We start from the raw sequence: 15,754 nt of genomic DNA on the forward strand, positions 1-15,754 counted from the left end.
CAATGTGCCCTTTTCTGAGTAGCGGGTGCATAGCTTCCAGCAGGTTCTTAAAGCAAGTCTAGGGGAGATCTCTCAATATTTTCTAAATAAGAGAGAACCTGAAGTAATAAGTTTTCAGCCTTATCGAGCACAGGAAGAGAACAAATCCTCTCGCCCATATTTACACTTACAGAAATTTGGCAAAGTAACAATGGATAAAGAATGCAAGTAGCTTAGCAATGTCCCCACTGGGGAAACCAAAAATCAGCCCCTGATACAGAGAAATGCAAATGGACCAACATGCACAGAGCACTTTCCGCCATCCGTTTGTCTCCAGAGTTCAGTTGGGATAGGAGCATTTTCTCATTGCCAAGTAACTTGTAGGAAGAAGCAAAGCACATCAGCAGTGAGGTCCAAGGCTGGATGATGGTGTGGAGACCGCGCCAGGCCATCTCAGGAGCTTTAGTCTGTGGTGGCTGCATTCCGCTGTAATATCATGGGCAGCTCTTGAACTGGAGGGCAAACTGTGCCTAGTTAGGGTTTCTCAGAAAGAAAAGTCTAATTTGTGTTTTGGATTTCCACACAGTGAGTTCCCGCTCACACTGCAAAAGGGGCAAAGACTCCGGGAGGTATTTTACAATCAGATTCCACACCAATAGGCGTTTTCCTGTTGGAAAGGGCTCTTGAGGAAGTCAGAGGCACTTGTGTTAGTTACACTTTCCCCGCTGCAGGGCAGAGAGGACGCTTAGAGTTTCTTTTGTATTAAAAAGATGTGATTACCACTAATCAGACTAGGGTGGGGGTCGCAGTGTCCCTCTGAAAGTGGCCTTTTCTGCTTAGAACACAGAGGGGTGGGCTTCACCTTGTTATCAGAGCAAAGGAAGGCCAAGTCTGGGGCACAGAGGGTAACCAGGAAGTTTAATTCACTTCCAATATCTTATTTGAAAAGAAATGAGGTCTGTCGAGCTCAGGAATGCCTTTCTTTCTGGATTTGAAAAGGGTTACGTCGTTCTGTGAGTCTATGGCAGGCTGCAGTGGGACAGGAGAGGGGACTGTGGAGCCCAGGAACGTGTCCAGGCCGAGGGGCCGCTGCCGACTCCTAGCACTGCTGATCTGCCCGCTGGACCAGTGCAGAGCTCCTTCCAGGCCCCGGATAGTGAAATAGCGGGCACGAATTGCCTGGGTGTGAGTGGGAACTTGGTCCATTTTAGTTCAGATCTGGAAGTGTCCCCTTTTAGACACACTTTGGTCAACTGGGACATGTCTAGAAAAGGGATGCTTTTGTGGAGGGAATTGTTTAAAAAGCATTGGAGGTTTTCTGACTCCAGTTTAAATCCTAGCTGAGAGTAGAAATCTGCGTTCAGAAAAATGTTCATGGGCTATTTTCGCAGGTATATTAGTGCTTTAAAATAAAACTACTCTTTGAGCTTCCCAGCCTCTGCTCGCAAAGGGCTAATGATCATCTCCAAACAGCCGGGAGAAGTAAGAGATGCAGTGAAAGAGCCTTGAAATTACTTGGTTTTAGCGTCTCTGGATTCCAGCGCTCTGAGATGTCCACGGCCTACACCGAAGCTTCTCTGGAGATCTCATATAAGTAAACCCCAGAAGGATTTAAGGATTTTTCTGTTTGTTTAAGAAATCTTCAGTTTAAAATATCATGTTCTCCAAGCATGCCACCATTTCACAGAATTTTTGAACTTCATATTTCTGCCCGATGTTTTGCCGATATAGTTTTATGTGCTGCCTGGTGTAGGAATTATGCGCTGCACTTGTGACGGGAAGGGGGAGGCACTCTCGCAGGCATGAGTGTGCCCACGAGGTGACTTCCGGGAGTACAGGTGGGCTTGTGGAAGCCTTGGTGACTTTCTCACAAGGGCCCCTGTTGTAACCAAGACCCGTGGCTGTGAGGGGGCCGGAGACCTCCCGCTGACACATGGGGACCTCATCAGTCATGGCTAGAACCCACCCCCGCCGCAGCATCACACAGTCACTGAGGACCTCTCTGCCCAGGTGCCAGGCTCCTCGTTTTCACGGGGAGTCCGCCAGGCTCCCATTTGTCTACCTGGGCCCTGCTGAGCCTTTTATGCACATGCATTTGTCCTGGGAAGCTTGTAACAAATCTGCAAGGTAGACGTGGTTTAGCCCATTAGGGGCTCAGGCATTTGAGTTTTAGAGTTTCCATAACTTGTCCAAGATCAGCTGGCAGCTACTCAGTGGAAGGGGACTTGGAACCCAGGTCATCCAGGTCCCATGGCCCTGCATCGATCACTTGGTCCTTGCAGTGACCCTGGGAAGCAGAGACGGTTACAGGTGAGGAAACCGAATCTAAATGACTTGTTCTGGGCCCTAACGTTCCTGAGTAACAGGCCCTACCCAGACCCTGTGACTCTTATTGCAGGGCCTGTCCTATCATTTTGGTTGATAGACGTGACACCTGAATAGCAGCTTTGAGTAAACGTAACGCAGTCATAAGCAGACAAACAGAGCCCTTGCCTCCTATGTGGGGCCTTCCCACTGGTCCTCACTGCATCCTTTTACATCCCTTTGAAAGGAAGTTTCCATGGGAAAACGCAACAGTCAGAAAAAGTAGGCCATTCTTGCTTCTGTACTAGTAAAACAATGTGATTAAAAAAAAAAAAAAGCCTCCAGAAAACATTGTGCTATCTATGTAGTTACTTTGATTTTCTGCAAAAGCATCTTCCTGTAACAAAGAATTCAATATTGCCTCGTAGGACACCGTGTTGTCTGAAGATTTTCCAAATAAGCATGGCTCTGCTGGGGTGGGGACTGGTCGTTACTTACATCTTGTTTCTCTTTGAGATAAAAGGCCGCCCGGTCTGAGGAACTACACTGGGTACTTCACGCAGATTCCCTCTAGTCCTTACAGCCTGCCTGCAGGTAGGAGTCATCTGGGGAAACTGAGGCTCCAGCAGAGTAATTAACTTGCCCAAGGCCAGTGAGTGACACAGCTGGGAAATGAGCCTGGATGTTTTCATTCTGAACCAAAGTTAGGGCTCGTGGCTAAGCGGCGGGTCTTCTTGCTCCTACAACAGGCAGTTTTCGTGGACGTGACTGGGAGCGAGAGGCCAGACCCATTTCTACATGAGGCCAGGCTTGCTGCTGTGAATCTTAACAGAGCCATGTAGGAAATTCCAGCAGGGACTTTCAAAGGCCCCAACAAGCCAGTGTCCTTCTAATGGTGTACTAGACTCTGGTGTCCCTTGAAACGTGTCACTGATGACAGGACAACAGCTATGGGTGCCATGGACCCTCATGGTTTAGAGGAAAAGCTGCCTTAACTTGTTGATGTCTGCTTCTAGCTCTGTCTTTTCGAAATATTATACATGAAAGCCAATTTGTCTTACGCAGTCATGCATCTCCATTTATCCTAAAAAATGCTGACTGAAACTAGATGGTAGCTACTTAGATGTTAGATGTCATATGCTGAGCCAGGCATTGAGAAAGGTGAATAATGAGCCGGTTTCACAGTGTTTGCGGTTGGAAACTTGTGTCTTACACAATTAGTGACAGTATCTCTAGGCCAATGGCCAGGCATGGTGGGACGCATTTCATTTCTTCGCTTTTGTGCAGAAATTGCACTTTGTTACAGAGTAGGCTACTTTGGGCAGTGCATTTGTGGGCAGTTACAGCATTTCTCAGGTCTGCAGCGTCAGTGTTCTGTCTTTATGAAGCTTTCTGGGCCGAGTTTCAGATGCCCGGAGCTCACTGCCGGCAAGCCTGCAAAGCCATCATTGGGCTGATTGCCTTGGGCTGCTCTACGGGCACCTTTTTGCTTTCTCAGAATGAAAACGTGCATGTTCGTTGTCTTTTGTCTTTTCTTTTTCTGTTTTTTTTTTGTCTCGATAAAATTCCCGAATACTGCCATCAGACCTACCTGCAGAGCGGTGCGGTGAGAACCCATCCGACCAGCTGAAGGAGACGAAGGACAGGAGACTAGCCCAGGAAAAGAATTTGATTTGCTTCACAGCGTAATTGTTAAGGTTAAATGATTAAAATGCATGTAAGTCATTGTTCCAAAAATGATTAGACAGCTTGAGCAAGCTGCCGAGTACCATTTTGTCAGTAACACGCCAGGTCCTGATGGGAATGTCACCACACGGAGGGACGAGGAGTCAAACCAGCATTTTCAAAGTCATGTCCACTGTGTTACCTTTTGCCCCGTAACCCTGCCCCCCACTCTTCTCCCAGTGTCCCCCACCCCCACCCCACCCACAGATAACCTGGAAAGCCCCCGCAAGCCCAGACCACCATGGGCTGGGAGCATTAGTCACGATTATAGCTGAGGTTCAGAGCGCGCTGCCCAAGTGTCCTGCTGTAATTGGAATCTAGATTCAACAGTTTTATTGAATGTCAGAGCACATGGTCCTGCACAGCTGCAGGGAGAGGTGCTGGTGAACTGGTGTTTCTCTTCCATGACAAACACCTATTAAGCAGTTAGCATAAACTCTTCCCTTACAACTTATGACGTCACCCTCAGGGCAGGCACACACAGAACAGCAATCGCTGAATTGCGTATGAAAATCATAGTTTTATTGTCTCCACAACTGGAGGTTGAACTCCGACTCCTAGCCTAGCCAAGCTGTATAGAGAAGCAATTCTTCTCATAGGACAAATAAGCACAGTACACTATTGTAGTCTAAGAAACAGGCACTATTTATGTATCGGAAGGCCTTACTCTCAATAGGGCTAACAGTCCCATGGCCCATAGGCCACTATTTTAGCAGCTGTAGCAAAGAAAACTGCAGCTGTCACAAATAATGAGGTGCTGATGGCAGCAGACACCGATGATAGCAACGCTAAGGGAAGCCTCCTTCAACCCCAGGGGTCCCTGCCATTAGTTTAGCAAGCATGACTCATAGGTAGGGACCATGTACTTGATGTTGATGAAGGCGTCTTCTCCTCCGTAGCGCTCGAAGGCCTCCAGCGTCTCCTGGATCAGGTCGCCGATGTTTTCCCTCTTCTGCTGGCTGTAGTCAATGCCATCTCCGGAGTTCACTGGTTCAGGCAAACACACAAAGAGGCCCGTTATTTCTGTGCCGTTTCCCGAAAAGTCCTACCCCTCAATCTGGTCATTTTCTCTGAATGTGTGTTAGGAGACGCAAGCATTTAACATTTTGACGTGGTCTTGCTGAGTTTTAGGAGTGGTAACAAATATATGAAAATACAAAGTCCCAGATTGGAGCTGATGAAAATCCGTCTACACTACAGAAAAAATAGACTACATGAAAGCGAGGTCGTCATGGCTTCAATGCTGTTCACGCATCAGGGAACCTCTTTCTCAACTCTGACAGTTACATAAAGACTGTTCCCTTGGGCCTTGAGTTCTTCAAAATCGCAACATGGCATATTGAGAAGGAGCAGGCTAGCGTCAGGTTAGGGTGTGGGCCCTGCGTGGTTGAAAATGGGTATGTTCTGGAATGATGCGGGGCTCGTCCCTGTGTCCCTGCTGCTTTTTGTGCCCATGGTAAGGTCTTTCTCCTCTAAGTATCACGAATGCAAGAGTTCAGGTCCCTGAAGTTGGCCCATCCCTCCGGATGCAGAAGGACTGCAGGAAACTGCCTTTCCAGCTGTGGCAGCTCCTGACTGATCCCTGAACGTCGAGGTGACAGTTGTTAGGCATGGTGTCATGGGGACTTTGTGCCACTGCTGGTTTGGGAGCCTCTCGAAGCCCAGGCAGGCGGTCAGCCCAGGTGGGGGGCCTGGAGGACCCGACGACGGCCCTGCCCACAGAGCCCTGACGTGACCACTGCAGTCACCTGTGAGGGAAGGTAGATCTAGGACTGCCCTCTGATGGCCTTGGAACCTACGTCGGAGCTACTCCACACAGCACACTCATTCTCAAGCCTCAGAGGTAAGAAGGACAATGTCGCACCCAGCCTGTGAGACCCAAATCCAGGGTGTCTCACAAAAACAGGGGACCTGTGCTTCAGTCCAGAGAACGAAAGCACCAGAGTTTTTTCCTCTAATAATAGTCGTTACACGAATTCATGTTGCATTTCAGTCACAGATTTCCAAGGACTTCAACATTTACTCTCCCAGTGAGTGAGCTGTCACTGTGCCTGTGGTGACGTTCCCCACCCCCCACCCCCGTCTTATCTACGATGACAGTAAAGGATGGCAGGACGGGCTGAGAGGGCCCAGCTGGGCGAGGACGAGGGCCCAGGACACAGCGCATGGCGTGCACCGTGTAAGTGTGCACTTTATCAGTAAAGGGGTTCGTTTTAGTCATACTTCAAGCAGGGCTCCAGAATGCGTATCTTGCTTGAATGTGAAAATAATAGAGGGGGAAAATGGGATTTCAACTCTTTTGTTCCTAGTTTTTTCTTTTCTTTTGGACATTTTTAAAAAGATTGGAGTAATTGTTCAGACCAGAAATAAAAGTAACAATTCCAATCCCACACAGTATAGATAAGCAGTTCTTTCGCTTGATTTTTCCAGAAACTTACTAGAGAAATATCACTGTCTTCTACAGCATAGATAAAATGATTTTCTCTCCTGATTAGTTTCTTTTGGTGGGGGTGAAGGCAGGCAGAATTATTACTAATTTTGCAGAAAGAGATTATGAGTCATACAGCTATGCTGCATATCGATTTTTCATAACAAATAAACTTAAAATGGTTCACTAAGTCATTGTAATTAAGTGGGGTTTTTCTTCCTCACGGTAGAAGCCTTCCTGCTGTCACATGGAAAGCTAAGTTCAAGTTTGATTTACAGAGTAGCTGATTATCTAAAATACCCACTTATGGTAGTTATATAGAACAAAAAGGTTCATGCCTTATTGTTTTTGAGCAAAAGTTAAGCTTTTAAAAAACAAAAATGTAGACAAACACACACAAAGTATGCAGGCTTTTGTTTTTTCTTGTTAGATTTGCACGGTGGTCTGAGAAGAGAGTCCATGCCCTCCGCACTGCCCACCAGGGAGGACAGCTTGGTATGGACCCCCTTGGGGCAGCTTTCGGATGGGAGAAGCCGGTAGTTACGTGTGTGGAAAGAAAACACATTGGGAAAGATGGTTCAAGAGAGCAGGACAAAAGCCACAAAGGGGTCAGAGAAAGGGGCTAGACGGACAGGGACAGACAGCCTGTGTGACAAGCGAGACTGAAGTGGGAGAAGGGATCTGTTAGCTTCCAGTCACAGGGGAGAGTGTCCAGCAGGAGTCTTTGTCTCTGGCGAGTCTTGGTGTATTGGAAAGCCTTGCTTTTAAAGCCAGATGACAGTCTGGTCATGAAAGAGGTGAACTTTGGGAGAAGGTGGCATGAGCACGTGTGCACACGACAGCCATGCCCGTGGCACAAACCACCTGGCGGGCATGCGGAAAGTATCGTCACCAATGAGTAGTGACAGCCTTGATCCAGTTCCATACAGACAAAGATACATAAATTAATCACTAATATATTGTGCCTTTTGTTGGCATATTAGTCAAAAGGTCAAAAACCAAGTCGATCACAAGACAGACATATTTTCCTGATGGAGGCAGATGGGGTTTGAAAAGTCTGCACACAATGGGTGGCTTAACACACCCTGTTTTTTCCACCGCCTTCCCGAATGTTGCAATGACAAGCAATGCTTTATTTCAATAATAACCTATTCTTACTTTTTAAAAAATATGTAACTGTAGGAGTAAGTAAACTATGTAGCTTTTTTGTTCCTTAACAGTGTACAAGCCCAAATGGTAAAAAGAACAGAAGTCGCTTATTCAAAAAGTGAGTTGGAGTTAGAATAGTTTGTGGTTGCAGAATGTGTATCCCTGGGGCAGGAAAAAAAAGACCCAAAAAGGAACACATTCCTTCTTTTCCGTGCTGCCATGATGACAGGGCACAGTTTAGTGTCAAACCATGTTGAGAGGCAGGTAAAGCAATGTGGTCTCCTTTTCAAAACTGCTCTACTGTCAGCATCTTTGAGAATCTGAACTTGAGATTAGCTTACGCTCACCCTCTTAAATACATATGATGCTGTTGGGAAATATGCTGTGAGAAGAGGATGCTTAAAAAATGGTTATTTACAACTGTCAATTCTGATTAGGAAGACGACATTTCAATCTATGGCATTTCAATCTGGGAAACTAGGAGTCCAGCAGCTAAAAAGATACATTGATGATGGAAAAGATATATTCTTTATTTATAACCCAACAAATAGGACGGTAACAAAGGTTTAAACCAGATTGTGTTGCGTTTGTTGCTAAAGGGAGACTGCGCAAGCAGAGTAGAAGGGATTTCATTTCTCTTCGGGATTCTTGTACGCAGGGGCCATGCAGCGACTGCGTGCCGTTGTTGTTCCTGGTTAGGAATTGTTCTAAATGCATTTATTATTCTGAATGTTGAAATTGTTTTTGATTATGTAGGCAGTACGTTTCAGGACAGGCATATCCTTTTTCTATCTAACCTCCTTCAAAGTGTCCTCTTTCTAGATGCCATGCTGGTCAGAACTGGGAATCGTGCCTATCTCTGTCTCAAGTCTGGCAACGGCATCATCCCTGCGCATGAGCTCAGCTCATGACTGTGATGTGACTACCATAACACTTCATCACCAAGGGCCACCGCAAAGGGAGGTGACATGAGCCATCCCCATTTCACATGGATGTCTGCTATGCAGTGACAGGGGCCAGTCGCAGACACACATCACCTGGGAGTTTGAGGACCTATTCTCTGAGCAGGTTTGCAATTTCTAGACTGTGTAGAAGCTTTATGCTTTTCCTTTTCCTTTTTCTTTCTTTTTTTGTGAGTTAGTACTATTATAGGAAAAAGGAAGAAAGGAAAAAGGGAAAGCATAACTGAAGGCACCAGAAATATAAAACGCATAAATGTTTACGTCAGGTTGCTTATTCAATGTACCTGAGCTATTAGTCGTCTGGCACCAACAGACAAAATCATTTATGAAATCTACCTATACTTTCTGGTCATGACTAAGAAAATAAATAGGCGCGATTTCGGGAAAAGAAGTGCTCCCTGTTAATTTTGCGGGTCTCCCGTGAAGCAGCCGCAATACCCTCTAAAGGGAAGAGCAGGGCCCACAATGGAGCAGCCGTGGTCCACGGGGCGGGGTGGGGGGGAAGCACCCGTGCCCACCTCCCCGTCATCCTGAAGGTGCTCACAACTTGGGTGCTTTTACAAGACAAGGAACCGAACATTCCTAAATATAACCCGAGCCTGGGAAACTCAATTAAAACCCCCTAGAGAGAATCAGGAAATAAGTAGGGACGACTCAAGTGACACCCAGACAATCGCTGACAATCTTCTTCATGCTAAATATCACCTTTTGGGAGCTCCGATTTTATGAGGTAACTTGCCATGCGCAACAACAATGGTTTGTGTTACCTCTTAAGTGCACCTGAGCACTTTCGGTAACTAGACATTTGCAAGTACCTCAGACAAATAAAATGATGATTAGCCCAATGGAACAACAGTCACTGTGGCCCTGGGCAGCCAGGCAGACAGATTCTCTCAACACACCCAACGCTGAATCACAGTCATAAAACCAAGGCTTTGAAATAAATTGCTCCTGCTGCATCATGGCTTGGCTACACCCTCCTTGGTTCCATCGCTGTCTCTCTGGCCATTTGTGTGGGGTCTGAAGTGCTGCCAGGAGTGGCCACTTCACATGTACTGTACTTAAACGTTAATCCAGATCACGTCCCGCCGGAAGCTCTTCTCTGTATGAGAGCGTCCATCAATACAAAGCAGCTGCAGAGAGCACACGGTCACACCATTTCTCCAGGTGAATGGCTGGCGAGCTCAGCCTGCAGCAAGAACTCTGGTCCTACAGCGCGTGCCCATGGGGGCTTGACAATGTGAAGCAACATAGAGGGGAATTTATACAACACGCTAACAGAAGAAACTAGATTGTTTCTTTCTGGATCAGAAGAAAGGCATTTTTTTGTTTCTCAAAGGCTGACCTAAAAAATTTCAAGAGCTCTAAAGCCCAGTTGAAGGAGCTTTACCTGTCAAGACCTGTACAGTTTGATGGCATCCGTCACTGCTAAAGCTGCATTCCTTCTGATTGGGCTTCGGTGATGTCATTGCTCTGGAAAGAGAAAGTGAGCCCTTGGGGTTTGGGACCAGGTCTTGGCAGGTATGTGCAGGTGGAACCTACTGCAAATATTCTTACTGTAAAATGTTTCTTGATGATATTAAATCATCGCAGATTTCCTGTTGGATGACTCTGAACAAACTCTCCCTTTGGGCTTAGTGGATTTAACAGTTATAAGGTTGAGATGACCCAAACAGCAATTCTCTTTCTGCACTTACTGCTGTTTAAGCAGGCTTTCTCCCATGAAATTTGGAAAATTACAGTGGGAACAACTGTGAATTTCAGTTCGATCCTTTATGGAGGTGAGGGAATGGAAGCGAAAAGGAAGACAGGAAGAAAGCTGAGGACCCAATTCATCTTTCTCCACCCAGTAAGAGAAGGAGCCGTGTGGGGAGACGTTTTGAGGTGAGCTACTTTTAGAATCCTAAACAAATGCTTCTTTCACTTTCTGTTTTTAGCTTTGCCATGGTACTTTGAGGGGGGCTGATTTTTTTTTTCCCTCTTAACCATAACATGTCACTCCATTCGGAATCCAGGTGTTTCCATATTTGGCCCAAGCTTGGCCAACCCTTCCTTGGCTGACTTCACGTCCTCTGTAAAGTGATGGTTTTCAACATGCCCTGAAGTATGACCACATAATGGATATTTTCGAGTCTTGGTTCATGGAGGTGTGAATCAAAGTTGTGATGGTTTTGCAACCAAAAACTTGTAATAACCACAGCATCTGGCATGCTAGAAATGCCCAAGGGCTTAAATACTTCAAATCTTCTCAGATCTTGGTGACATTAATGAAATTCACAAGATTTCTTTCCTCTGAAGATAAAAGCTTTGAAGCAAGACCTCGATTCCCAGCTGGGTGTCTCTCTATCTCTCTCTCTTTGTCGCTTTTTGACACTGGAGGTGGGTGACTAAAGCAAGAGGCTACTGAGCCATCATAGTTTTGAAAGCTCAAGGACAAGCTTTCATCTTCTGATTGGGGGCACTGATCACGTGTGAAACTGAAGAGATCATGGATGTTGACCCAATTGTCAATGAAATATTTAAATTTCCCATCAGATAGACAATGAACATTTCTAAGCGATTGCCATTTTCCAACTGCAAAGTGGATTTATTTCTCTAAGAAATAACAACGATAACATTGGAGTGTATTGGTATAGTGGGAAAAAAGTTTGTAAATTAGTTCTAGTTAAGAAAGAACACCGTCAAAAACTCAAATTATTGGTTGATGCACTACCAAAAATTATTCCATTCTGTTATTTTAATAAGTCTATATAGATTTTGATTTCTTAGAATAAAGACCTAATGTATAGGTTAACTTTTATATATATATATATGATCTGCATATATATATATATATATATATATATATATATATATACACATATATACATATATACATATACATATACATATATATATATATATATATATATATATATATATATATATATATATACAGATCTGTTGAAAATCCAAAAGGTGAGTTAGATTCATCTCTGATTACAATGAGTAGTTTGACATGGAAGTTATACTGAGAAAAAATTTATCCTGCTCAGGATGATTATAACAATAAATTCAGTAATCATTAAAAATTAAAGCTGAACGCAGGCTTATGACATGACAGCACATCTTGTTTTCCTGTTGGCCAACCTGACTCAATGGGCAGACTGTGTCTACAAGGGAGCAGAGAGTTCTAAGTCCAGCTCTGTCCTCAATCTGTTCCCTGGCTTATCTCCTGGTAGAGTAATAGCAACAACCATAATACCAGCAGGACGCCATTTAAAACTAAGAATAGCCCTTTGAGCTAAATACTATGCTTGGCTCCCCTGCACAGAGGAGCGACTGAGGTGTAGAGAGGAGAAATGCCTTAGTAGAGTGACCCAGGCAGGACGTGATAGTGGGGTACTGAAAAAGAAGCGTGTGGTAGGTTGAAGTGTAACCAGAAGGAGGATGGGAAAGTCCAGAAGGAGAGGTGTAAGTACCATATGTCAACATGAAATAACGACATGCTTCGCAGAGCTGTCTGGAGGAAGACAAAAATCAAAGCTGACCAATACCAAGCACTTTCTCAGTGCCATGTGATACACCAGCAACATGGGGTAATTCTAGGATTCCTTTCCTATTCCATCCCTCCTGTCTTTACGAGCATTTATGATTTATTTCTAGATCTGTAGGTATTAGTTATAGTGTCTTACAGATGGGGAAATTCTAAGGCTTTAACATACATGATCCAGAGAAGCAGCCTGAGGTCACTGACCAGGTGTCATAGCTACTTGTGGAGGGACACTTGGTGCAGTGAGAGCCATGGGGCTGGGAAAACCTGTAAGTGCAGGATAGTTGGAAGAGGGGGAGAAGGTGAAAAGTAGGAATTGTGTAGGCATCTAAATGGTCTTTCTATATCCTTAAAAAACAAAACCCAAATTCAAGCCACAGGTGTTGGGGAAGTTTATGAGTGCAGGTGCCAAGTTCCCATCCTCCATGAAGACTAGGTGGGTCTATAGTGTTCCTTCAGGAAGTTATTATGATTCCAGAACAGTGCCTGATGGAACAGAATGCTGTGTGGAGGTCCCTCGTGGGGCCCCCACCAGGTAAGTCCTGACGTCTCTCTGTCGGGAGCAAAGCCCTGAGTCTGGGCCCAGAAGGTTCGCGTTTGACTCCACCTTCACTCTGTTCCGCTTGCTGCTGTGAGGTGGAGCCGGGCTGCTCACTAAACCCAGCCCACGCTGATCGTAGCTAACAGTCCACTTGGTCTTTCCATCTTCCAGTTTCCCTCTTCCTAATTCACACTGCAGATTAATTTGTCCAATCACTTTCTCTCCTGATTAATAACCCACATCTCCATCTTCTTTAATGGATCACATTCAAACCCCCATCATCTGGACCCCCTGTAATCTGCTCCCTTCTAAAGCCAGTATTGTGTTTTGTCCCTTCCTAGCAAGACCTCTGTTCCATTCAGACTGGATTTCTTACTAATCCCCAATGTGTGCCGTTTTATTCATGTCTTTAAAATTCCCCATTGGAATATGCTCCCCTCTGCCTCCTGATAAGTCCAAACTTACCTTTTGTCAAGACTAGTTTGGCTTTACTTCCCCTGTGAAGCTGACTCCACAATCACCGTTCCTTCTTTCGAATTCCTAGAGCAATAGTCAGGAATCTGACTTGTCTACATGTCACTCTCGAACCCGTAGGAAGAGTTTCATGTTTACTTAGTTTTCGTACATTTTACCACCTTTTGAAGGATAGGCTCACACTGCATATATTACAAACCTCATTCATTGGCAGCAAATACAAACTGAACACGTGTAAAAGGGATGCATGAATGAATAAACTATGACTCAGTGGGTTTTCTGAATCCAGATACGATAAAGCAAATTCAGTTCTAAATACATTGTATGTTAAATGTGGTGACCACAGTTTTTCTAATTCTTATTCTTACTATTTACGTACTTGTGAATTCCTATCCGCGGAAATAGTATTTATGTGAATTTGAAACAGTTTGTATATGGAGGGTCTCTATCGTTAGATAGACTCATCTCTTTTCCAAACTCCTCCTTGATTTAAAGTGGGGCTCATCTGGGTCACCCTTAAGTTTGAGAGAGAACAAAACTTTTTTCCAAAATGAAAGATCGGATTATCCCATTCACTATATTAGCAGCCTTTGCTCCAAGATGAAGAAAATGATGGATTTTTTCTAGTGTTTTCATTTAATATGTAAATTTTGTTTAATATGGTTTCTTACATAGCTACATGGTACTTTTCAGCCAACTCAAGAAATAGCCAAATAAATTATTTCAGTTGGAAAGGAAATATTGATTGCTGCTTTCAAGACTGATGTAAACCTACTGGAAATAATTTTACTACTTTAGACTGATGCTGAAAACTTTTAAAAATGAGCCAGAATGACAGCTGTTGTCACAGTTTTCCATTTCCAGGAAACATTAATGATGCAACCCATTTTCAGCTCTGATTTTATGTGTATGTGTGTGATTAAGGCACAAAAAGAGAAAAAGAAATGTTAGATTTCTAACAAACGTTATCAGCGAATGCAGTAAACTATGAGGTGATGTGCAAATTATCTGTGCTAGAACGTTCATCAGTGTAATGCGCTCAGAACTCAGAAACCCCTGTGTGTCCACACTGGCAGTGCCCTCATAACAAAATTTGATTAAATCATTTTAGATCAATGGCCTGCACAGCGGGGCATGGAGCCACAAAGTAAAAGACCTTCTTGGCCTTGATGTACAATTTGTTCTGTTGCAAAAAAAAAAACAGAAAGAAAGAATATTTAAATAAGCTCACTAATGGTGCTTCCAATGAAAAAGCACATTGTACTGTTTCTGGAGATCAGATATGGTCCGATTCCGGCATATAGTTCAGTTTGCCTAAACTATCTACTCTTTGAAAATTCTAAAATGAATTATTAGGTGCAAAATTTGGATAGGTTTCCAAGCAATTAGCTGGAAATTTTACAGAGTGGGAATCTTTCTCATCAAATGAGCTCAATTAATGCAAAAATAATATATTTAATGAACAAATCAAAGTAATCTGTTGGGGGAACTGCTGTAAAAGTGATGGAATTAACCTTCAAGCCTGTTACAGCTGTCTCAGTTTAAAATAACCTCACACTATCTTTCAAAGCTCCAACTATCAATTTTTATCAGCTTTGACACGGGTGAGTTAAATGTGGCGAGAGTCATCCACTTTTGTCCCCAAGCTTCATAATGCAGCACGCAATCTGAAAATACTCAGCTTGACTAAGAAGAACATGTTTACGAACGTTCAGGACTTCACTAAAGTCCAATCAAAGTTTTGGCCACATGGTCAAAAAAGAAAAAAAGAAAAAAAAAGGAGAGAGAGAGAGAGAGAGAGAGAGAGAGAGAGAGAGAGAGAGAGAGAGAGAGAGAGAGAGAGAGAGAGGTATCTAAATTGTGGGTGGAAATGAACATGTAACCGTTTAATTTGCCATTGCAGCAAAATCAGGTTTGCTCAAGAACTGAAACTAGAGCTTGTTGGAAATGCTCTGACATATGCTGACTTTTGATACTTTTGAATAAGGAATGTTTATTTGCCTGTTACATTTTTATCTTTTAAAATTCGTCAGTTTAGTTCATACAGTTGCTTTCCTGTGATTCAGGATTTTAAGAGTAGGTTAGTCCAGACAAAGGCAGCCTGGAAATAAATCATTAGTATCCCCAAGGGGCTAAAGCCTTGCAGACAAGCTTCTTGTTGGATGCAAACAGCTCTGCATCCCAGCTCTGTGGGACTTCAGCCTGTTATTGAGACTCTGATTGAAACAGGTGTAATAACACCTACCTGCTAAGATAGGTGCAAGGATAAAAATAAGAGAAAATATGTTATGTCTTCATGAATATAATAAGCTGTTGACCAATTCTGGTAATTATGATCATTGCCACCCCTATGAAGTCAGATTGTCTAGGATTTAACTCTCCTCCTGGAGAGACAGGAAACATGGCCCACAGATCACAAGCAGTAAGCTTTTCGCTTTATTGTTTAATGAGACGTGTTCACTCTACAGCCTCAGAAAAAGAGCAGGACCTGGGCTGTTGTGTCTTCAAGTCATGAATGAGAGAGAGCTCACCGTGATCTGGGCCCCCGCCTTTGGGATGGTCACAACTCACGTGGGATTTGCTGTCCTCGTCTAGATTGGTCCCCTGGACCCTGCGTGCGTCTCTGATCAGAATGCGCCTGTGTGGGACTTTACAAGGAA

General features: G+C 44.1%; 1 protein-coding gene across 2 annotated transcripts in view; it reads right to left on the reverse strand.

Moving 5' to 3' along the window:
* Positions 1-4,508: 4,508 nt before the first annotated feature.
* PACRG (parkin coregulated) overlaps positions 4,509-15,754 on the reverse strand; it is a 447,188-nt gene continuing 435,942 nt past the window's right edge. For both annotated transcript variants that reach the window (XM_019749820.3, XM_088795210.1), the window contains exon 5: positions 4,509-4,995. In XM_019749820.3, the coding sequence (XP_019605379.1) occupies positions 4,835-4,995 (161 nt within the window). In that variant the 3' untranslated portion in view covers positions 4,509-4,834. The remainder of the gene's footprint in view (positions 4,996-15,754) is intronic.

This window comes from Rhinolophus sinicus, chromosome 2 (assembly GCF_057876585.1).
Source record: "Rhinolophus sinicus isolate RSI-liver-muscle chromosome 2, RSI-T2T, whole genome shotgun sequence".
Classification (NCBI taxonomy): Eukaryota; Metazoa; Chordata; class Mammalia; order Chiroptera; family Rhinolophidae; genus Rhinolophus; species Rhinolophus sinicus.